The sequence below is a fragment of the Daphnia pulicaria genome, chromosome 1 (genome assembly GCF_021234035.1).
Source record: "Daphnia pulicaria isolate SC F1-1A chromosome 1, SC_F0-13Bv2, whole genome shotgun sequence".
Taxonomy (NCBI): Eukaryota; Metazoa; Arthropoda; class Branchiopoda; order Diplostraca; family Daphniidae; genus Daphnia; species Daphnia pulicaria.
In genome coordinates this window covers 26,596,091-26,619,527 of record NC_060913.1, presented here as the reverse complement: position 1 = coordinate 26,619,527, position 23,437 = coordinate 26,596,091, and the positions used below count along the sequence as shown (strand labels likewise).

Sequence of the window (23,437 nt, the reverse complement as noted above, 5' to 3'; positions counted from 1 at the left end):
TACCTGAGCTAAAAATTACTTCTCTAGTTAACTCTACTCCAGCAATGAATAATGGTTCCTTACCAATTACAGCAAGCCAAGGGTCTTCTGCATGTAAAATATTATTTAATCTAGACAAGAATTACATTCGATTTTACATCTCTATTCTGGCTATATTTTCAGTGGTACAACCAGATGGATCATACAAGTGTAAAGTTTGTCCTGGCTTTATTTGCTCAGGCCGCATACCGATGCAGGATCATTTGAAAGGGAAAAGTCATTTGAAGAACTTGAACAATTTCCCAGAAAGAAAATTTGCTTTCGAGCAGCTGAGCATTTCCACTCCTGAACCCAAAGACGATTCTATTCAGATTTCTTCAACGGTGGACGAACGGATCGACAAAGCGTGGAATCACCAGACCATTTGCGGCTACATCTACGATGAATCCTTTTCAATTCTGTCTATCGAGAAGAAGATTGAAGAGTTGAGCCCACATTTTGCTTTTATCGGTCAAGACGATCCTATGCCCAATTTTGTCAAGTACTTGAGTACGTGGTAATTGTAATTTCTAAGGCACAGTGTTATACTTTTGTTTACGCACTATACTGGCGCTGTTTTTTGAAGAATTATAATAAAAGTATTTGGAAAACATTAGGAAATTGGGTACTAATTTAGTACCAGTGGAAATGCAGCGTGTCTTGACTGCACTAAAATTTCTTTCAGCTGATTGGACTAAAGTGGCTGGCGGTAACATCGACATTCAAATAATTAATACATTTTATTTAATTAAATATCGGCAGGATTGATTGCTATTTATGGTAACCATGACAACTAGAATCATTTCAAAGGTTTGAACATCTTTACTAGTGATTATTTATTTACTTATTTTTATTACCGCCAAGCAAACGATTACGTTAGTCATCCACTCTCCTTTTCAAACCTGCCTGTCAGGGTTGCTATCCACCAGTTATTCTTTTTAGCTATTATGCTCGGTATAAATGGCGTTTTCACACGATGGAGTCTGCCTATAATAGACGTCGGATCTTAATCATTTTAGCGCGCCAGTATCGTCTGGCGATGGGGTGAATAAATACTAAAAAAACCATTTTTATTCCCCCCTTGTTTTATATTGAATAATACGCCCATCCAACGCGTGCAGGGAGCGTGACAAATGTTTATCGATTTGATATTAACACCCCCCGTCGCCGAGAGGAAAGAAATCTTTTTCGTATTTATACATGCGGACAACACCGCGCAGATATTAGAACGATTCCGGTTGGAGACGTGCTGTGCGGGGCCGGAACAGGAAAGATTTATCACCCCCAACGGATTTCGGTTGATTAGCCGCTTTTCTAGGTATGCATTGTATACTATATAGCGTGAATAATATGACAAGTGTGTAACCTTATTTTTCTCACCTTAAAGATTGACGTCAGCTGTGGAGACGGATCTTGCGGGATGTTATTGATCGATTCCTTCGTTCTCCACAGCCGGTCGAATCCCGATGATAAGTCACGACCCTGCGAATATCCAAGTGGCTTCTCGCCCTTGTGCACAGTTCTACATATTATCGGGTGGGTAGAAGACAACTGGGCGCTATAGCTATATCGATCAAAACAACATTAACAAGGAGACACACACAAGTGTGTCATATAAGTGGTCACGTTTGGGCTGATGTCATTTGACGAATCGAGACAAGACACGATTGGCAGCAGCAGCAGCGATGAAAAATGGACTCTCAGGATTCTGTCTGTTCCGCTCAAATGAACATCATCGTCGTGCAGTCTAAGCCGCACTCTTTTCTTTTATTAGCCGGCGTATTCTTTTGTCTCCTGCACACACAACAACCAACCGGGAGAAAAAGGATAATCCTCCGGTCCATTATTTGCAGTTGGATCCGCGACATTTTGATTGACTTGCCTTACATTTTCCCACGTAGCAGTTGAGATTCCGGGAGTGTTGGAACGACCTATTGTTTGATTAGCCAACACAAAAGTCGATGAAAGCTTCTTATATATTTGCTCAAATCGCTGCGTGCAAAATCGTATAGCCAATAGGCAGCTCGCTAGTTGATTGTGCAAAGCTTTACACTGCGCCATTTTATTATCCAGTCCAGATCCCAGTCGTGTATGGAAATAATATATAAGTTTTAAAACTTGATAACTGTTATTGTGTGCGGGCCGTCATCAGCGGTGGTATTCAGCTCCGCATTTGCAAGGGTAAAATATGGCGACACACATTCCTCTAAATATTTTGGCTGGAAAATAATAACAAATAAAAAATAATGCTCGTTTATGTATCGTTACATCCGCGAACGGTTGCCGGGCCCCAAGGGCGTGTTTCGCAATTGAAATCATCCGAGCGTGTGCGGGAAATAAAGAAATTTGTGATTAATTTAATCCAATAAAATGGAGAACAAAAAGTATCGAATGAACCTTGGATTTTTCAGGCAACGGAATCAAATTAAAAACTAAAGTTTCGGGTTTCACGGAAGGCGAAATGAAAAACAGCAGGTGAAACATTTTTTCCGAGAAATTTCAAATTTCCGACATGTCATTGGGTTCCTGCGCTATTCAGACGACTAACCAGACTCGACTACTAACTCGGTGGTAGTAATTTGAATTTCAGAGCTAGCCAACATTCTTTACCTTGGGAAAAGAAGAATATCAAGTCTTTGACGTCACAAGCAGTCTTTTCAATCCAATGTCGGTAAACCTCATAATCAAAATCCCTTTTTCTCTTTCCCATTTGGTGGTTTTGACAGATATACATACGCAGCACACACGTAACAGTAAGAATATATAGTTCCTGTTTTTCTATATATTTTTTTAGTTCCTTTCCAGCCCTCGAGGCGCTTTTATATTTATTGACGGAAAAATAAAATTCTTGGGAGATGCGCAAAGTTAGGGTTGCTGTTTAGCAGTCTCGGCTAGGAGTTGTCAAAAAAGTGGTCGTCGGCCACTTGTTAGAGAAGTGAGGAATTAAAATAGGAAAAAAAGCTGTCGGCCTCCCCCCTTTGTTTTGTGTTGAATTATTTTTTTTTGTTGCAAAGTTTTCGTGTTTTGGTCGACAGTTTTTGTCGTGTTTGTACTACGATAAGACACTCGACTTTTGAATGTGTCGACAAGTCTGGATGTAGAGGGGCCACAGAAAATACGGTGACCTCGATCTTTTCTTTACGTCAGTTTGATTGTTTGGCATTTTGTGCCGCAGAGAAGCTGGTCACGCATACTGAGCAATTCGGCACCTGGTAAATTACCAACAGACTTGATTTCATTTCATTAGTTGTGTACATGCCTGGCATTTAATGTTGATTTCTTTTCTTTTTCGTGCATTTGCAGCTTTTGCAGGTTCCCACTTTTGGAATGGCACACTACATCGAACAAGGTGAGCTTGACTGACTTTAGATAACAATCAGTCGTGTTTATTTTTCTTCCAGTCAGGCATTTATTCTTTCCCCGTTTCTGGAAAGCCAGTCAACATTCTGAACGCTACCAATTTCAAATTTTCCTATTCTAAAGCCAGCTAGTGGGCAACGATTCCTTCCCAGTAATGTTTTCATAGCAGGAACGGCAGGTGCTGCATACCTCCCCAGGTCACCATTTGAGTTTTTGTGTGTGTTTCGACACACACACACCCAGCATTTGAGAAAGCCACAGGCAGCCCCTCTTTTCACACAGAACACACACCTGCTGCCATTGTTTTGCCTTTTTTCACCGTCACACATTTTTTCGAAAAAAACGGAAAAAGACGGTCGTGAATTGACGCAGCGGTTACGAAAGGGAAAAACACACCTAAATGGCTCAAGTTTATAGGGCGTGATGGTGATGGGGAGGAGGATAAAGGAGAGAGAGGGGGGAAAAATAGAAATGGTCGATGTGTCATTTCTGGGGCGTTTGTTGTTGCTGCCGTATGTACAACACACGCGGGCGCAGAAGAAACTCTACAGGACGCGCATGTCCGTTTTTTGTATGGAGAACAAAAAATCCAGCACCGAAATGTTGGTGGGGGGGAAGCAACCACCTCCTTTCGGGAGCTTTTTTCTTTTACAGTGAAATTGCCCAGCGGTCGGGATCGTGGTGGTTTCAGTGGCTCGGCGGCTGTCGGTTCGTTTCGTTCTCATGGGGTGACACACACACAGTGCAGACGCAGAGAACCAACCAACCAACCCCGTCCGCACACACACACCTGCAACAAGGACGTTGTTGTGTATACTGGGAAAAGTTGTTGCGGTTGTTGTTGTGATATTTATTTTTCCACCGGGAATTTGTGTGTGTGTGCGTAAGGATGTGAATATATATTTATTTAGATCAGGCGTGTGTGTGTGTGTGTGTGTGTTTAGAAGGAAGAAGAAGATTGGGATGCAATCACAAACTGTCGGCGACTGTAAAGGATCACCTCGGGCGCCGATTGATTGACTTGTTGTTACTTTTATTTTCGTCTTGGAAGACTGTTTGTGTGTATGTGGATGTGAGCCGCTTTTGGCATTGATTGACATTGTCCCAAATCCAATAAGGTTCAGCCAAGGGTAAGGGATACTACCAGGCTACTACTGCACTGCACTGTGTGTGTATATTTACGCCTTTTTTATTTATTGACTTGTGATCCTGTTTTTTGTTTATCCCGAAATAGAAATTCCCGTTTCATTTTTCTTACTTTTGGCTCTGATTGCATTTTAGAAGTTTACACGTCGAGTGAGGAGAGCGGTGCCGAGGATAGTGACGAGGACATCATCACCGATTACCTGTCGCCGCTGGACGACAACGGCAATTTGGATGCAGGAGCTTCAGCCGCGACCTCATCATCATCCCCTGGCGCCACCGTTGCCGCTATCAACGTGGCCGCAATTTCCACTCGCTTCTACTCAACAGAATCTCCTCCTTCACTGAGAATCTCTGCCGCCGAGGATATGGAACCAGCCGGAGCTGCTGCTACTGATGGGGGAGGCACAGACGACCGGATGATTAGCAATTACGCAACCGCTGCTGCTGCTGCTGAATCTATTCCCATCATCAGCGTCACGCAGCATTCACCAGCCGCTTCCAAGGCCTTCTTCATTTTAGGTGAAATTTCCATCCCATTATTAGTTAAGAAGGGCGTAATGATCTAATACCAAAACCACCCAAAAAAGAAAAAGAAAATCTGATCCCGGAAGGGTCGGAATTCGAGACACGTAAAGTCCGCCATCCACGAAAGAATAAAAAAGATAACCGAATTATTGGTGGACGACGTTGTTTCTCGTCGTCGTCTTCGCAGACACACACAACTCACGGAGGAGGATTGTCATGCACTACGTTGCACAACTACCCAATTCCGGTCCATTAGAGGCTCTCTTGTTTTTCCTATGTGGGCCATGAAGGAATTTTACCTCACTATTATCAACTTTGACTGGGCCAAAAGTAACGAGAGCAAAGAAGAAGCTGCTAAGAGGGGGTCCCTCTTCTGGTGGCGGATGGGGTCCGGTGGGAACGTCGTCGTCCTCTTGAATCTTCGCTCCGATCCTTGGCTCCAGCCAATGACGTCAAACGTTCCTAGTTTCTCCCTCCTTGTGTCTCTCCAGTTTGGATCATCTCGACAGACGCACAGTCGACTGAATTGTGTGTGTCTGTCCCGACTGTTTTTACAAGATCCTGCAAGGACATTTTCGACGTGTAGTAACAACCAAAAAGGGGAGAGGGGGGGAATAATCGATTCCTGAATAGGAGCGAAAGTTTCTTTCTCTTTTTAGCCAAGGAAAATTGGATGCTGATTGAATTTGGTAAAAATTCCAGCTGAAATAAGAAAATGGCGTGATTGGGGACACATTATTTCCGGCCGGAGGCTATTCTTCCGGCCGCAACCGGAAGGAATATCCTTATGGAAAACAATAAGAATTCCATTTCCCAGCCAAGAAAACAAAACAAAAGTTCGTGTCGCCCAGCCCCACACAGTTTCGGTGATTGGATCCGGCGGAGGTGTGTGCAGTCGGCCGGAAGGAGCTCTCGCGATCTTTTATATTTTTACGCTGCCTTCAATTTTCCTTCCCATTTTCTGATGATGAAGCCTTTAGCCTTTCCTTTCCTTTTTTCTCCCCATGTGCTTACGTCAACAGGTTTTTTTTTGGACAGAAACGGGTCGTGATCGATACGGCGGAGGTACGGACGTGAGTTAACCGACGTGGAACAGATCCGCAGCTCCTTTTTTGCCTTCAATCTCGTCGCTCCGCTCTCTCTGTGTGTGTGTGCGGCAGGCAGAGAGATGTGCATGTGGCCACTTAAGGGTCTCTCTCACGGCCGCTGCCCGTCCATTTTGCTGATCGAATTTCCAGCTTAAGTCGCAGTCTAGGGAAGAGGGAGGCCATTGAAAACTCAAAGGTGAATTTTCAACTGAAATATGAGAAGTAACTCCCAGGAGCTCCTGGTAAAATTTTAGAAGAATTTTCATTTGTCTTTTATTCAGTTGTAACGAAATTTTTTCACGCGTCCAATTTTTCGATTCATTCGACGTAAAACCGGATCGATGTGTCGTAATGAGACTGTGAGAAAGCGAATGGGAAGGGATGTTATTAGAGCGCCACTGGGTTTCAGGTTCTGCAGATCGGATCAGGAGGTTCTACGGTACTGGGCCTAACGGAATACCTTGGCACACCACCACACCCTATCCTTCCACCTCCTTCTAGGTTAAACAGAGAAAGGCCGGATTGTAGCCGTGTGTGACGTCAATAACGACGTTGTCTATACAAGAGGAGAAAAAAGTAACTTTCCCCCCCCAAAAAAAGAATACAACAACCCCGAGGGAAATAGTTTGTGGGTTCTGTTTAGAAAGAGAAACAGGAGCTCGGCATTTTTTGAAAAAAAGAAAAACACCTTGATCTTCTCATCCGTGGATCCTAATGGCTAATGTCTTGTGTGTGTTTCCATCACACACAGAGAAATATGGAAGGATTGACTCTAAATGTTTATTTGTTTGTTCTCGCTGCTGCTGAAACTGCAGGAAATCTGAAATGGAATTTCATTCCTACCCGAGAAAATAATAATCCCGCCGGAATAGAATCCCATTTTTTTGTTTTCTTGTGATTGGCCCAAAAGGTTTCGAAAATCGATAACGTGTGAGAAAGAACCTTTCGCCCTACGGCTGTGTACACGTTAGTAGTAGCACTTGTGTGTGTGTGTCTCCGGATTGTGCGAAAATCCTTTTTATTTTGTCGGTTTAGCCCCTACCCCGTCCCAAGGATTGGGCACCCACATATATCTTTGATAGTTCTTCTCCTTTCATCCGTCTTTGACTTTTCTTTTTCCTACTGGCCGGGTGTAGTTGCGCTGGATACAATAATAATATTATTTTTTTGGGGTGGGGAGCTCCTTATATTGCCTCGTATAGTGTGTACTTACTTACCTATCTCCTGGCCCTGGGTTCGTCCCTTAACGGCAGTCCCACCGACTTATGGCATTCCCTTATTCTTATCGATTGGATTGCGGATGCCTCCGCTCCTTTACACACACACACACACAGTGTGTATAAGGGCTGAAAGGAAGGAGTGTGTAGTAATAGTAGTTGTAGGAGTAGTAGTAGTAGTAGTGCGCCCCTTTAGGTTTGGGCACAAAAGACGAGAGATGGAAACGGACTAAACTCTTGGAAACGGAAGACGATGGGACATGGATGGAAAATGTTGCAACGGGTCGTAGGGGATACAGACCCTGACAATACGAATCGATCTTTTTCCTTATCAATATTCATTTCTCCATTTCCATTCTGGTATATAGTTCCCTGGATATCCGATTGATGTTGTTGTTGTTCATTTTGACGGCGTCTGGCGCTCCTAAAAGGATTTTTTTTCTTCTTCAGGTTTCAGTTGAATTGACAATTGGATTTTTCTAGGAATAAAATTGAATGGAGGAATTTTTTGTTCCCGTTTTATATCATTGTCGATCCTTAATTGAATTGAATTTTTTCTATTTTGCAGAGGACAACCTTCGGCAGTTGCACGGCATCCAGGAGAGTATCCAGCGGATGAGACAAGTCAGCGTGCAGACACTACGACTCCAGGTATACAGTTGGCAATCATCACCTTCTCAGCAGGATCTCCTCTTTTCTTCCCATCGTCCGTTGATAGAGACGTTCATTCATCCATCCGCCCGTCCTTTTATAACTTTTTTTTATTTTTGGCGCTTCGTGCCGAAATGGGGGGAAAGAATAATCTGATGGATGATGGCGGGAGGTGAGCACCGACACATCATCCATCAGATTCAACCCAGGCGAAAAATGGCACGTCACGGCCCAGGGAGGAGGATCGATTGAATCAGCTTCCCTCCTATAGAAAGAATAACGTGCAATCAGGTTGATATTTATGATGATTCGAGTTGATGGGTTCGTGCTGGTTTGCGTTTAGTTGCTCGTTAAGGCGAGAGAGGAGAGTTGGGCACCACGGCATCGATTAGCGGATTTGGGCGGGTTGGGTCGCAGCAGCAGCAGACGACAGGAGCCACTCGTATTTCCTTCATCTTTCTCTTTCTTTCTTTTCAGGCTCCTTAATGATGACTTAAAGCTCTGCTCTCATCTCTCTGGTGGCTCCTTCTTCTTCTCAGCTCCTTTGTCATTATCATTTGCCAACCGTATTGTCTCTCTTTTTCTCCTCCCTTTGACTCTCTTCTTTCCCTCGAGAGATCCTAACGGGGAAGAAAACAAAAAACTTTTGCTCGAATCCCAGGCGCCCAGCCTGCGTGAATCGTTTTTCGCCAGTTATTTGCATTGGGCGGGCCACCCACCTTGAGCCAAAGATAAAAGGAGCGCTCCTGGATTTTTTTGGGTTGACAGAAGCAGCTCCTGATTTCCCTGCTACTCGTCGAACCATTTTGTAAAACTAGAAGAAAGAAGAAAAAGATTAAATTGCGACTAGGAACTATAGGAGGAGTATGTGTGCGGAGGAGGACGCCATTTTCCTCTCGACTCGGCACTGGAGAGGAGAAGCATCTCGAATCGATTCCGCTCCAGTTGGATTTGAGTCCCCCAAAAAATACCCTTTCTTCCTTTTTCCGCAGTAGTAGAAAACACATTTTTCAGTCGGTCTCCTATTTTATTTTATTTTGACTGGGAAACGGTGCGGGATTCACTCGAAGAAAATCAGCCGAGAATTGGGCGTTCCCCCGTGTTTTCTTAAATGAAGCCATTACTGGGTCTAGTACTGGGCGAAAGCATCGGACGTGAGGAGTCACTGATTAGCTCCTAACTGGTCGTCATTCAACATTACAAGAATAACGGGGGGAGAATAAAGAAACGGATCGATCCCGTCGTGTCAAACAAAATCCTTAAAGAGAGAAAAATACTTTTATTCCCCTTCGCGTCAAACAGGAGCAGAAGGTCGAGCTCCTTTCAACATAAAAAGGAGAAAAATGAAAAGAGAAAAAAAGGCCCAGGAGAAGATGAAAACTCTTGACATTCTTTTGTCAGTTTCACAACTCGAACCATTCCCCCATTCCGTCTCCTTATTTTTCAACTGGGCTCCTATTTCTTAAAAAAGAGGATGAAACAAAAGGAGTTGCGTCTGCCAAAGTCAAAAAGGGAAATGATGAGGAGGAGCCGATTGTTTTCATCTCCTCATTGTTGGACATTTTGGGATGATGGAAACCACCCATTGGCACAAGAACAGATCCTGTACATATTCCCTGTGTGTAGTTTTGCTCGTGACGTGGGGGGAAGGATCGTTTTGACGTCACGCAACAAGGTCCTTGTATGGCTCCTGATCAAGGAGCCCAAGGAGCTCGACAGTGTCTTGTGTGTTTTGCGGTGTTGGTCGCCCAGTGAGAGGACCAGGATCGCTTTGATCAACAAAAGGAGTTCAGGGTGTACTCATTGTTCAGGGACTTTTTTGCATGAAAGAGACGCTCACATCCCCGCCAGAATATTTGCAAAATCCTGGCCGTCGCCCAGGTATAAGGAGGCGAACATGTCCTCCTTGCAGTCGCGTGTGTGTGGCCAGAGCTCCTGGCGCTTCCAATTACAAAAGAGTCAACAGCTGTCAGCTGTCCTCCTTGCCTTTTTACTCCTCGGCTCCTTGTGTGCACATAAAAGTCAGGAGCCCAAAAAAAAGGAGCTTCCCCCACCCCATTTTCACTAACGAGTTCCTATTGATCTTTGGTGGGGCCTTTCTACTACGACTAGGAGTCGTATCTCTTTACACACACTGTGTATGGCTCCTAGTTGGTCTCTCTACACACACTCCAGTGGCCGTCTGGAATATCCGCCGGCTCTTGTGTATTATCCTCCCCGTCTGTGTGCGAAACAAACGCGGATGCCGGCCCAGGGTCTCTCTTCCCAGGAGCACCACCCCACACACACGCAGAAACGGTGCGATGACATGGGAGACTATTGGCCGACTCCTCGTTTTACATACAACAATAAAACAGTCGGAGTTGAGAGACGGCTCCTATTCTCCTACCCCCAGCTCCTTTGAGGAGATATCTGTTGCTTAATGAAAATCAAGATGGCAGCAAGTACTCCCATCCACCACCAATCGATCCGCACCCAACCCCCAGTTGCCCCGTAAAAGCACTTAACAACTTTTGACTTTCCTTGGCTCCTTGATTCCGGTTTGTCCAGGGTGAGGAGAAAGGAGCCCAGGGAGGAGTTGGAATTTTGACTTGACTGGGAGGTTTTCATTCAATTATCGTTTCATTTGATCATCTCGTCGGGAATTGGGAACTTGCCAACGGCTGCCGCTTCCTTTTTAGCATCCGCCCGGAAGGTTGGAAATGTCATTAAGGGGAGAGTGGAGAGGGAAACGAATAAGGAGCCCAGCAGAGATTTTTCATTTGATTTCAGCCATTTAACTTTTGTTTTTCTTGTTTGAAATTAAATGTGCAGTCGCAGGTGGGCAGGAGACTTCGCTACGGAGGAGTCGGCGCTGGATGCAACTGGAGCCTTTCCTGCCCATCGCTGAGCGGAAACGGCGGTGGTGGACAAGGAGGAGTTGCGACTGGATTGGCTGGCCACGGAAATGGCAATAACAACGAGGCAGATTGGCTGGGAGCCACGCTGGCCGATTGGGACTCGCCCACTCCGCCCGGAATGGCCGCTCATTATTGGGGTAGGAGCCGGAAGGCGTTTTTTCTCCCGTTGACGTCCACTTTTCTTTTCCCTCACTCACTAATTTATTCTTTTATTCCGTCGGCTGGGTTGTTGTTAATTTTATTCCACAGTCGGAGGAGATGGAGGGCCCAGTCACAAGGCCGGCCTGGCCAACGGATCGAAGCGGCGACGCAGCTGGGCCAGCCCGTGGGAAGTGGACGAGATGGGATTGGCGTCAGCCGGAGGCACATGTGGCATCACTTACGGTATGCACACATCTTCTTCCCGTCCAGGAGCCGAGATGGCCGACCGGCCGACCGGAGGAGAAATGTAAAAGTTTTAATTGTCTCCCACTTTGCACGCAGAAGAGGCCGGAGGAGGAGGAGCTCTGGATGGAGTCGGCGGACGGACAAGGAGCATCAGTTTGAGCAGCGGCGACACGGATAACGAGCAAGACGCCGCCGGAGGAGGTGGCGGTCATTCGTCAAGGGCCCGACAGGCCGGAATTACCACCTCGTCGTCGGCTCTGTCGTCCGGCGAACTCAAAGTCCTGGCCGGACGGCACTCGACCCACTCACTCAACGACATGGGATTTCCCGTAAGTCGATTCGAGTCATTTAATAATTACATTTGAATCATTTAATTGTCTATTTGAAAATTTCATCCAGTTGATTCCGGCGCTGCCGACAAAACCGCGCGGAATGTCCAAGGATGGCGGTGGTGGCGGGCGGGACGGCGATCCATCCAAGTGGCTGTCGCCGCGCATTTTGACGCTACAGAAATCCATTTCCACTCCGTCGATCCTGGCCGTCAAGGACGGGTCCAATTTGACGGCCCTGACTTTGTCGAGCATCAAAAACTCGGCGGGCGGTTCCAATTCGGCCAGCAGTGCGGCATCCGCCACCATGGCCGCCACTATCATTGGCGCTTCCGTCGGACCCGGCGCTTCCGCCGCCGGAATGATGGCCAAGGAAACTCAGGGCATCCTGATGACGGCCACAGCGGCTGGACCAACTTCGTAATTTTTCAAACTTTTTCTTTCATTTTCCTTTTTGGTTCAGTTTTTGACCTCAATTTTGTTCGTTTTTTATTTTTAATTTTCGCCACGCCCCTCATCCCAACCCACACGCCAATTGAATGGATGTTGTTGTTGTTGTTGTTGTTCAGTTCGTTCCCCCGTATTTCGTCGTACACTGGTTTGGAGAGCGAAACCGATGACGACTCTGAATTGCATTTGAACCACCACCACCACCTCAGTCACGATCACGTCTCGTCCCGTTATTCTCTTGGCAGTTTCGTCGCCGAGTAAGTTTTTTGTTTATTATTTTCATTTTTATTTTATTTTATTTTTCCCACATCCAACGGAATGTCGCGTGATTTTTCTATTTTTCCCTTCAATTTTCAAACCTCACGTGACGGAATTTTATTTTTTCACAGGCCGGGGTTCGAGAACGACGACGACGCCAATTCTTCCAAGAGACGGAAGCGCGGCAGCATCTTCTTCCGCAAGCGCAAGGTATTTTTTAAAATTAAATTCCGGAATTCCGGATTCCGGAATTTTTGCTCAAATTTTTAATTTTTTTAAAATTTCAATTCAAAAGGACAAGGACAAGGAAAAGGACAAGAGCAAATTGAAGCAGCCGCACCAGTTTGTGCCCGTTTGCCATTCGAATTCCCAGCCGTGTGACGTTTGCTCCAAATCGCTGACCAACAAGGCGGCCCTGCGCTGCGAGAGCTGCGCCATCACCGTCCACGAGAACTCATGTCGCGACCAGGTCAGCGACTGCACCCGGTTCAAAGTGCCCAAGAGCATTCCGCTGGGATCGAAAGTCTCGTCGCTGGCCAACCTGACGGGCTCCGGGCACGCCAAACTCCAGTCGTCGCACTCGGCCGTCGGGGCCGCCGCTTTCACGGCCTCCAACGCTTCGTCGGCCGGCTCCTCCCTCTACTACTCGGTGTCGTCCTCGTCGGCCGCCACTTCCGCCGGACTGTCGGCCACCAACAATCACGTGACGGCCGGATCGAGTGCCAACAGCAGCGGCGGCAGCACCTGGTCGGTGGCCCAGTCGATCGGCTCCACCCTGCCGTCGTCGTCCAATTCATCGTCGACGGCCGCCACCAACACGCCGGCCTCCTCCTCACAGACGCCCAGCACCCCCATCGCTAGTCCGCTCTTCGGCAACAGGTAGCCAATTAAATTCTCAAATCAATTTCATTCAATTCATTTAAAAAACGAACATTTTCCCTCCCAAATTTTAAATTTGGAATTTGAATTTCCCGCCCGATGGCAAAAGTGTTGGATTTCATCTTTCTCTCTCTTGTTTGTTTCTCCTTTTATCTTGACTGGGCTTGTTCTTTTGAAAAAAAATTGACTGGCCTTGGCCAGCGCCGTTAGCAAGCTCAGCGGCTTGTCGCAACGGTCGCAGTGGAAGCGCGTCGCCGCTAAACTCGGCGTCAAGTACGTAATAAACACACTCGACACAAACCAACACACCAAACACACGTCGATGTCAATGTTCGTTTGGATGTTGTGCACGACGAATTTTTTAAGCCAACGGAACCCATTGGTCTCTTGTCTGTCCGTCCGCCCGTCCTGGATTGCCAATTTCCCAATTTTTCAATTTTAATTTTTCGTGTCTTAATTTTTTAATTTTTTGGTTTAAATGAATCATTTGCATGACATGACAATCCCTTGTGGTAATTTTCGGTCCAGCCAAATGTCGTGAATGTGGTCTCCCCCGCACGATCGTGACGAATGCAGAGCCCCCTGGTGTTTTAGATCTTGAACTTGTTGTTGATTGTTTTTTCTCATTTTCTTTTCTTCTCGTTCTAATTTGAAATTGGATTTTTTTGTTTCTTTTCTTTTTGGTAATTGAAGCAAATGCGGGGCCGGCGCCGACAAGGATCCCAATGATCCGAGCAATACTCCCAGCGAGGATCAACCCAGTCATGCGTGAGTGTTCATTCCATTTCTTTTTCATTTCGTGGAAGTAATTTCTTTCTTTTTTATTAATTTTCCCTTTTTTGTTTTATTGGTTGGTTGCAGAACCAACGAAGGAGACGGACACGACACCATCGAAGGAGGTAATAATTAATTTTCAAATTTCCCGCTCTTTTTTAGATTTTTAAAAAATTCATTTTCTCTTTTGAATCCAAAACAGTTTTCAATGCTGCCGATATCAAAGACTTGGATCTGGACCCCGAGCTGGGCATCCTGGACGAAGAGGCCGAGGCCTGGGTGGGCACGGTCGACAAGAAAATCTCAAAGAAATTGAAGGAGAAGGAAATCAAACGACAGGAGCACATTTACGAGTTTATCATCACCGAGAAACATCACTGCCTCACGCTCAAAGTCATGCAAAAGGTGGAATAATTAAACTTAAATCATTTCAAGCCCAAAAATGTTATAACCTTAATCCATTTGCTGGATTCAGATTTTCGCCGAAGGAATGCGGAGGGAGATGCGGCTGAGTTCGGAGACGGTCGACAGGATCTTTCCTTGCCTGGAGGAGCTGATTGAGTACCACCTGCAGTTCCTGCGCCGCCTGAGGCAGCGCCAGCGTCAGGAGTCGATCGTGTCGACCATCGAGGACATTCTGCGGGTCCAGTTCTCCGGTCTGCTGGGCGACCAGCTGCGCTCTCTGTACGGCGAATTTTGCAGCCGCCACCAGGAGGCGGTGTCCATGTACAAGGAGATGATCAAGGAGGATCGCAAGTTTGCCGCTTTCGCCCGCCAGTGCACGTTGAATCCGCTGTGCAAGAAGAAGGGCATCCCCGAGTGCATTCTCTTTGTCACGCAGCGCATCACCAAGTATCCGCTCCTCATCGATCCGCTCATCAAGACGTCCAGGGAGCAGCCGGAAGAGTGTCTCAAACTCCAGCAAGTCCTCGGATTCGTCAAGGTTCGCTGGGAAAAGATCCAACCGCTCACCCGAATGTTTCCCCAATTAACTTTCAATTTATTTCGATCGATCCTGCCAGGACATTTTGATTGGAGTCAACGCCCAAGTGGCCGAAAAGGAGCGCAAGTTGAGGCTGATTGAAGTCTACAACAAGATCGACGCCAAATCGGCCACCACCTACAAGAACAAAAAGTTCAAAAAGTCGGACCTCCTCTCCAGCAACCGGCGGCTCATGTTCGAGGGCGTGGCCTATCTCAATCACGCCAGGGGCAAAGTCCAACTGGTCACGGTCGTCGTCCTCTCGGACGTTGTTTTCTTCCTTCAGGAGTCGAACCAAAAATTCCATTTCGTCACTCAGGACAACAAGGTACCACCGCCCCCCTAATTTAATAATAATTTCCCATTTAAATTAATCGAATCTAATTCAATTAAATCCAGGCTGGAGTCATTTCGCTGCAAAAATTATTAGTCCGCGAGAAAGCCGGCGGCCAGGACACGCGGAGCATTTACTTGATCAGTTCCAATCCGGACGAGCCGGAAATGTACGAGCTGCAGTGCCAGAATCCGCGCGAGAAGCGCATCTGGATCGATACGATCCGGGCGGCCGTGGAACAGTGTCCGGAAGACGAGGAAGGGAACGTGAGCGAAGGCGAGGAGCAGCGCAAAATCCGCGAGGCCCAGGACATTAAAACCCGCCAGCTGATCGCCACCCTGAGGGAGAAGGATCGACAGCTGGGCAGTTTGCTGGAAGAGAAGATGGCCACCTTTTGCGAGCTGGTGGAGCTGCTGGCCAACAACGAGGACAGCACCAGCTCCTGGCTCCTCCTGGGCTCGGACAGCGCCCCGCCCAAATACAGTCACCTGGTCGAGCAGGGATTCCAGTCTGCCCAGGCCAAAGAAACGCTGTCGCAGGCCATGACGGAACTCTGCCGCCTATTGGGTTTGCTCCTCTCCAGCAACGCGGCCGCCAACTGGAACTTGTCGCGCAGCGTCAGCTCGGTGGGCGAGAGACACAGCGACACGTTCTCGATGCCTCTGCTGCCCAAACGGGCCGAAACGTTCGGCGGATTCGACCAGAACGGCAAGGAGAAGGGCTGCGTCAAGAAGAAGTCGGCCACTGATTTGACGGCCGTCGAGTCGACGACAACAACAACAACCAACGAACAACCGGCTTCCTGGTCGGCCCAGACTCCGCCCGTCTTGCAGTTGAACGGCGACCAACAGGCGATGGGATTGGAGCTGGTCCACAACGTCAGCACGCTCCTGTGTCTGTTGTCCAGTCAAGCGACGGCCTTTGAGTCGTTGCGCAACGATTTCCTGGCCGAGATCAAAGCCAGTCGCAGCGGGACGGCCCTGACATCGGCTCCTTTCGGCTCCTCATCGGCCACTTTGGCCAAATTCCAGCACAAGGCCAGTCACAACCAGCGGCTGGAGGAGTTGCGCAACCTGCAGGATCGGCTGTCCAAGGAGAAGGCGGAATGGTCGCGCGAGCGGACCATGCAGGAGGAGCACATCAGCGAGCAGCGCAAGCAGCTGCTCAAACTCCAGGAGCAGGTCAGGATCGAAAACACGGACATCCAGCAGCAGAGGGAGAATCTCTACCAGAAGCTGGAAGCCCTCAGGGGCCAGGGAATCCTCCTGAGTCCCAACATGACGATCGTGTCGACGGCTCCGATGGCCTCGGCCGTCAGTCCGACATCCGGCGGCGAAGACGCTGATGCGACGGGCGGCCCGTCGTCACCGCCTCCGCCCAATCCGCCGCCCAACTCCACGTCGCTCCTCCCATCGCCCACGCCGTCGTCGGTCGATTTGGGCCGGCGGAAGACGAGTAATAACCCATCGATTCTTGTTTGATTATTTGTTCAATTGATTTGTAACATTTGCAACTTTTTTCCAAGTTTCAGGAGGATCCAACACGGCCGGAATGGGATCGGCCAGCGCCGGACTCCTCAAACGGGAGAGTTGCAGCAATTTGCCGCTGCCGATGAATTTGATCAGTGCCAAAAACGAGCAGAAGGCCGTCGTGGCGGCGCAATCCAACACTTTGCCCATCAAACAGCAACTGCCCATGAAATTGGCCAAGTTGGGAGCCGCTCTGGGATCGGCCGGGCACGCCACCGGCGGCAATAGCAATAGTGGCGGCAGCAACAATTCCAGTCACGGCAGTCCGCACGGCAACGTGGCCTCACCCACCGGCGGAGGCCTCGTCCAGCAGCTGCTACCCCTTCGTCTCTCTGAGAGTTTGGAGCACAAACGGGCCAGTCCCAAGGTTCCGTCGACGGATCCTTTCAAACCCAAACTCAGTTCGAGCAGCTTCAGCCCGCCGGCCAGCAAGAGCGAAGACTTTGTCGCCGGCCACAGCCGGACGGGCAGCAGTCCGGCATCTATTCAGATGCTCAGCCCCAGACACCACCACTACCACCACACAACCACCACCACCGCCGCAACAACAACTTCAACTGCCAGCGCCGGTGGCAACATGCATCCGCCAAAAGTTCCCGACAAGCCGGCCTCGCTCTTGCTGCAGCAAGCGGCCAGGGGCTCGCCGCAATTGCCTCCGCCGCCAGGCCATCACCAACATCATCAGGCCCAGCCTCCGCCCAAAGTTCACGATCCGGAGACTAACCAAGAAATTGTTTTCCTTTAAAACCAAACTCCCGCCGGGGGAAAACAACAACCGTTTAATCTTCAAACAAAACAAAACAAGTCTTTTTATTTAATCATTTTATATTTTGCTCTCCATTGGGCCCATGATTTGTTTTATTTTTTTTCCAGCGATTTTGGGTCGACTTTTTTTTAATCATTTCTTTTAGATCTGACGAAAATCTCCATTTGTTTTTAACCCCCCGTACATTAATTCGTTTTTATTTTCAACGGGAAAATAACACACACAAGGTAAATCTCATTTGATTCGGCAAATGGAATTTTTTAGAAAATCACACGCAAAGTCGCAAACGTCGAATATTTTCACCAAACGTTTTCGGTTGAGTGTTAGTGTGTAACTTTTTTTTTCTTTTCAAAATTGCTAATTAATAATAGCGAACGAGATCTACCCCATTTGAATATTATTTGGCGAATGACAATTATCGTTTTTTTTTTTTAATTTTTTAAACTGGCGCATTTTGGGCGGGAAAATTCGAATCAATAAAAATTCGGCGGCTAGACTTTTTATTCCTCGTAACGTCGAAATCATTCCGTGCCGCTTTTCAATTATTTTGTAGTAAAAGAAGAAAGAAAGAAGATAAAAATGTGGTGAATCATATGGAGGAGAAAAAAAAAGTTCGAAAAAATTTAATTATATTTAACCCTTCCCCGTCCTTGAAAGTAATAAAAAAACGAATCGTAAACTCCTGTATCCCCTGCCAGGACCTCGGGTGTGTCCGTGTGTGTGTTTGTGTGCGTGTGTGAACGAGTTCAATCATCACCATCAACAATCACAAGCAAAACTTATTATTATTTGGTTTTTACGTGTCATGTCATTTGTGTGGGGGGGAATTTTGTTTGAATTTCCTTTTGTTTCCCGCCGTTTTTTTTAGTGTATGTGTATGTGTTAGTGTCGCGATGACAGCCAGCGCGTGTCGACAATAATATCTATGCACCGTAAAAGAATAAAAAAACAAAACAAAAACCAATAAAACGTGTTTTAAAGAGGAGATATCATTTCTCGTTGTTGTAGTTTTGACGATGAATGTCTTTGCCCGCGTTATTACGCAATTTTGTTAGCCACGCCCTCCCATCACACTTCTCCAAATGAACCCCTTTCTTTTTTGAAATCATCCCGCAAAAGATTTTTTCTTGATCGGAAAATGTTAGACGACAAAATAGGAAATTGGGTTTCGATCGACCTTTTTTTTTTAAATAATCTGTAAATAGGAAAGACACAGCCTCTTTACTTCCCGCCACCCCTTCTCCTGTATACCAACGATGGAGCACCAATACTGTTATGTGAAGTAATACAAACAAAAAAATACATTGACCAAAACTGAACTCGGGACTTGAATTCGTTTTTCGTTCGATTTTAAAATTATTTTCAAACCCGACAGTAGAACTCCATTGAATTTTTGTTTTTCTTTAGAGTTCCACTGTCGTAGGAGTTCTACTGTCGCATAAAAAAACATTTTTTAAATTATTTCAAATATTGGGGTTCTATTGTCGGTGGAGTTCTTCTGTCAGCAACCCAGCCGACAGGATTGTTGTGGTTGTTCAGGAACGCTATTAGTGTTCACGACGGAGTCGTGATTTGAAAATTGGCGCCCGATCTTCATTTGTTTGTATTTTCTGTTTCGTCTCGCCGGAAGTCAAGACAAAGTCCAAACTTGTTTTTTCCCATCCCTCTCCCGTTTATATGTTCTAGGTGGCGCTCACCTCTCCCCCCCGCGCCCTTTTCTATTGTCTTATGTCACCCTACCCCTAATTGTGAGGCCTAAAGAATTTCGCCCCGTTTTCGCCAGTCTGGCCGCAGCAGCCGTATTAGATGGTCAGCCTCGTCGTCGTCGTTTACCTTAATTTTTGTTCGTGCTGCCTCGTGCAGAACTTGAATGCGTGTTTTTCGGCTTCGTTCATCTGAAGCCATCGTCTTACTGTTTGTGATTTATTGTATTTTTTACTGTGAATACAATTCAGTGCAGCGATTACTGCAGAGTTGGCCAGTAAAACTTGTGTTTGAGTTTTATGCCCAACAATTATGTTGTTTCTTTGAGGCGGTTACTTTTACGTTCTCATTGACGGCTCCTATTAAGGGATCGCTCCCAGTGAAGCTAGCATGAACAGTTTCTATGAAAAAAACGGCACAAGTTTATGCTCTAGGAAACGAATTTTTGTCGTGAAAGATCAGCAGAAGAGGAATTTCTAACAATAATGGCCTTATAGTTGGTTCAATGACTTCGGAGAGATGCATTCGTAGCAGAAAAAGCTAGGTAGTTTGATGCGAAAGAGAAATAACTTCGCGTAAAATGGGAGTGGATGCCGTAACAGGATTCGTTTGATAAATGTTTGTGGTTTCTGATGAGAGTGACGGACGGTACAATATGTACCAGGGGTAGGAAAAGCTTGAAGACGGATACGTTTAATAGGTTCAGTTCTTGGTGAGCAACTTTAAGGCTGTGCTAGGTTAAATGATCCAGGAGGAGATCTTGTGTGGTTAAGATGATCTGCGGCCATACCTTTCATCGCTAATGCGCCATTATCAACAGGGGAATTAGGATTAGCTGTTGGTTGGTTGCATTTCAGGAGAGAACGAGTTGCACAGGACGATGAAGCACCTACAAGTGGTTAAAATTAATGAGTTAAAATAAATGATTAGGAACCTAGGAATGTACCGTTTTTTTTTCTTTTTGTATCCTTCTGAAAATGGCTACAAAATCAAATCAATCAAATTTTTCCCATCGAAAAAAAAAGAAAACCAAACTACAAAAAAGGGGGTTGGGGATAATCGCGCAAGGCGCAGGAGTGGTCTATAAATGAAAATTGAATTCAGTTAAAACGAAGATTGGCTTTCTTTGCAGATGGTTTAGGAGCGTCATCCGAGTCGGAATCCTGGCGAGATTTCTTCTCTTCGCGACGAGATTCGGCGATGGACGCAAGCTCTTTCTGCTCATCATCTTCGATCTTCTTAAAGGCCACCGAAAAAGCCGCCAGATCGTCACACCACAATTCCACCGGTGACTTTTTCAAGATAACGTCAAATCGTTTTAAGCAGTTTTCTCGATTCTTCATCAGCTCTTCTTTTGATCCACGTAGATCCGAGTAGGGAGGCTTCAAAAAGGCGAGCAAATAATCGAATTTACCAATCTTGGCCACTTCCGCATTTAGACCTACTTTCCTTTTCCAAATCAGAATTGGATTCGGATCGTAGCCTCGCTGGCGCAGCTGCTCCACCAAAACAAATAACAAAATAAGTTCATAAATAAGAATAAATAAAAAATTTGATGAGAACTTCTTATACCTCTTTAAAGTTGAAATTGTAGACATTATCACACACTTCGCGTATGAATTTTGATTGATTCGTGAGATATTTAGACTGAGCTTGAATCAGATCGGTTGAGTACTCTTTTCTTTTTCCGTATAAGCCAAGGCGAACTTAAAAAAACGCTTTCAAAACTTCGTTAGCCGAGCCGTACATTCTCAGAGAGCCATTGGAATCGTACAGCAATGTGGGTTTCAGGGAATGTGTAGTTTGAAGTTGAAAAGCCTTATGAAATCCTTCAGCTTCAGCCTGTTGCATTTTCTGTTCCGTCATAGTAATGACAAATCGGACAGTATTACGCTTATGGAATTCTTTGAAATCCGTAATTAAGGCTGAGATTCCTTGTGGGTGAAAGATTAGGCGTGTCAACTTCGATATACTCGTGGAGATTAACGGAGGACTCGCAGCATCTTTACCTCCCTGTTGGTAAACAAATAAGAGGTTGTTAGAAATTAAAAAAGAAATCGTCATAAAAATACCACTTAATAATATACCTAATGCCGAGTTCCAAATTGGCCATTGGGGATGAGCAAACTTACGTTGTTGCTGCCAACGAAGTCTTGAGTCATCCACATGATCGTTCTCATCAACGAGCCTGGTTCATAGTAAGCAGTGTGCTCAGCAACAGAAATAGCTAGTCGGGCGACATTAACATCCTTGTCGTTTCGATTTAAGACAGTAAATAACACTTTACGCTGCTCCAGTTTTAAGCCATCAATGAGGGAAGGTGTGCTACACTCGTATTCCATCTTGAAGTATCGTACCATGTCCTTTTTAATAAAATCATAGAAACTGATTTGTTTGGTTTCTTTCCCGTACACATCTTCTGTAAGTCCTTGACGGCGGAGCAGCTTGCACGCATCGTTATAAGAATTTAGCCAATATTTTTGCTCTTACAATGTGTTTCGGACTGAAACACAACTTTTCAGAAAGGGACACTGGGGTAGTCACTTTTTCCTGTAGAGGCTTATGGAGCGATGTTCCTCCTTCATCCTCCGTGGGTTTGGAAACAAACATTTCATCCTCTGAATCCTGGCGAGATTTTTTCTTTGTCGAAGACTTTGTAGGATTAGCTTCGGAGGAAGCAGGTTCAGAAATTAAAAAAGAAATCGTCATAAAAATACCACTTAATAAATAATAATATACCTGATGCCGAGTTCCAAATTGGCCATTGGGGATGAGCAAACTTACGTTGTTGCTGCCAACGAAGTCTTGAGTCAATAATAAAAGATTTTTCTTTTTGATCAATATATTTCGTATAAACTTACCTTTCCCTCTCCAGAGCTTAAGAGAACATCAATTGCGTAGACTTCGTAGAGTTCAAAGGTACTTTTTTCGTTCTCTTTACGCTGATTCTCGCTTGGGTTTTGAATAACTGTTTTTTCACCGTTGATCTCAAACTGCTTGAGCTGGTGGCTAAGCATTCCTATCCTATAAAGTACAATCGATTGATTATTGTGTCCCAGCATAATAATAATAATAATAATGTATTGCATTTAATATTGAATAGCGCCTTTTCCAAATCATGATCAAAGGCGCTATCAGCTCCGACAATATACATGGGGAAACTCAATTTTCATATACCGTTCGAAACAAGCATAGTGAGCATCTTCTAATTTTGGGATGCCCTTCAGTTTTGTTGGTTTGTTTTCTTCGTTTTTCGCCTAAATTCAGCAGTATAGTAAGCTTGTTTCCTTTTCTTTTTATCGAAATGAATCACCAATACTTACTTTGCCAGAAGCCTGCAGTCCTTTGTTGGCTCCATCCGTCTTATCATCATTTCCCGATCATTTCCTTCCGTTATAACCTTGTGTGTGGCTGTATCCATGATCATTTTTGCAAATAGATACTACAAGAGAACAAACCAACACGTTAAATTTGTTAGATCACATAGGATGACAGTAAACAAAAATACCGTATTGGGTAAAGGGTTTCTTCGAAGTATGAAACGGTTCATAATGGTCGGAGTGCAACTGCATGTGTTCCACGACGGATTGTCGGATGAAGTAATGGAAGTCCATAACATCGTAAAGCTGTAGTGCCAGAGCGTAAAACCAAAAATTTCTTTCTAAAGGAAAAACAAAGTGTTGGTAAATAAGAAAAAAAAACAATTGTTATTTTTAATGGAGATTTACCCATCAGCCGGAACTTGTATCAATTCCAAGTTCATGGCTCGCAAAGACGTCGTCAAAGTCAAACAAATTTTCTTTGCTAGAACTAAATATAGCCTAAGTGGTCGGACTGACAGACCTTTTCCACTTCACTTGTTTCAGGCTTCTTCTTCTTCTTGTTAGGCTTGCTACGAGTCGAGGGTTAATCCACGCCGATCCGTCAGATCTTGGGCGCCGGTAAGTCACCGATTTTTTTGAAATTTGGACAGTGGATTCATATCGTTATGAAACATTGATTTCCAAAATTTTATTGTTTTTGGACAAGTAGTTTTCAAGATACAGCAAAATGAAAATCGATTTTTTTCATTTTGCCGTAGAGGATTTTCTACCGGCGTTTTTTTATTTTTGTACCTATCAATTAACTTTTAAAGAAATT

General features: G+C 45.6%; 3 protein-coding genes and 1 long non-coding RNA gene across 17 annotated transcripts in view; 2 read left to right on the top strand and 2 right to left on the bottom strand.

Annotated features, from left to right (window-relative positions):
* Positions 1–23,437, top strand: part of LOC124315050 (lysine-specific demethylase 4C-like) — a 291,933-nt gene that overhangs the window by 254,935 nt on the left and 13,561 nt on the right. Inside the window, exons 1-2 of one of the 10 annotated variants that reach the window (XM_046780584.1) lie at positions 19,239–19,243; positions 20,004–20,009. The exons of the other annotated variants lie outside the window; for them this stretch is intronic. The gene's annotated coding sequence lies outside the window, so the exon portion shown is untranslated. Of the gene's footprint in view, positions 1–19,238; positions 19,244–20,003; positions 20,010–23,437 lie in introns of those variants that run through there. 10 annotated transcript variants of the gene reach the window in all.
* On the bottom strand, positions 482–2,683 carry LOC124319990. Its single transcript, XR_006913688.1, has 2 exons — positions 1,399–2,683; positions 482–1,332 (listed from the first exon to the last, which is right to left on the bottom strand). It is a non-coding gene; the product is annotated as an uncharacterized LOC124319990 (long non-coding RNA).
* Positions 2,902–18,912, top strand: LOC124314047 (A-kinase anchor protein 13-like). 5 transcript variants are annotated; one of them, XM_046779050.1, is made up of 19 exons: positions 2,902–3,230; positions 3,322–3,367; positions 4,660–5,043; positions 7,923–8,005; positions 10,820–11,042; positions 11,155–11,289; positions 11,392–11,621; positions 11,692–12,041; positions 12,191–12,328; positions 12,461–12,539; positions 12,625–13,208; positions 13,410–13,481; positions 13,902–13,976; positions 14,070–14,107; positions 14,185–14,387; positions 14,458–14,925; positions 15,005–15,292; positions 15,364–16,753; positions 16,824–18,912. In XM_046779050.1, the coding sequence occupies exons 2-19, from the start codon at positions 3,346–3,348 to the stop codon at positions 17,570–17,572; spliced, it is 5,511 nt and encodes a 1,836-aa protein (XP_046635006.1). In that variant the 5' UTR covers positions 2,902–3,230; positions 3,322–3,345; the 3' UTR covers positions 17,573–18,912. The 5 variants fall into 5 exon arrangements, with proteins under 5 accessions (XP_046635006.1, XP_046635015.1, XP_046635032.1 ...); XM_046779059.1 differs by having other exon boundaries at positions 11,389–11,621; positions 16,830–18,912; XM_046779042.1 differs by having other exon boundaries at positions 2,903–3,230; positions 11,389–11,621.
* LOC124318071 (DNA topoisomerase 2-like) lies at positions 19,613–21,254 on the bottom strand. Its single transcript, XM_046782808.1, has 2 exons — positions 20,870–21,254; positions 19,613–20,824 (listed from the first exon to the last, which is right to left on the bottom strand). The coding sequence occupies exons 1-2, from the start codon at positions 20,893–20,895 to the stop codon at positions 20,398–20,400; spliced, it is 453 nt and encodes a 150-aa protein (XP_046638764.1). The 5' UTR covers positions 20,896–21,254; the 3' UTR covers positions 19,613–20,397.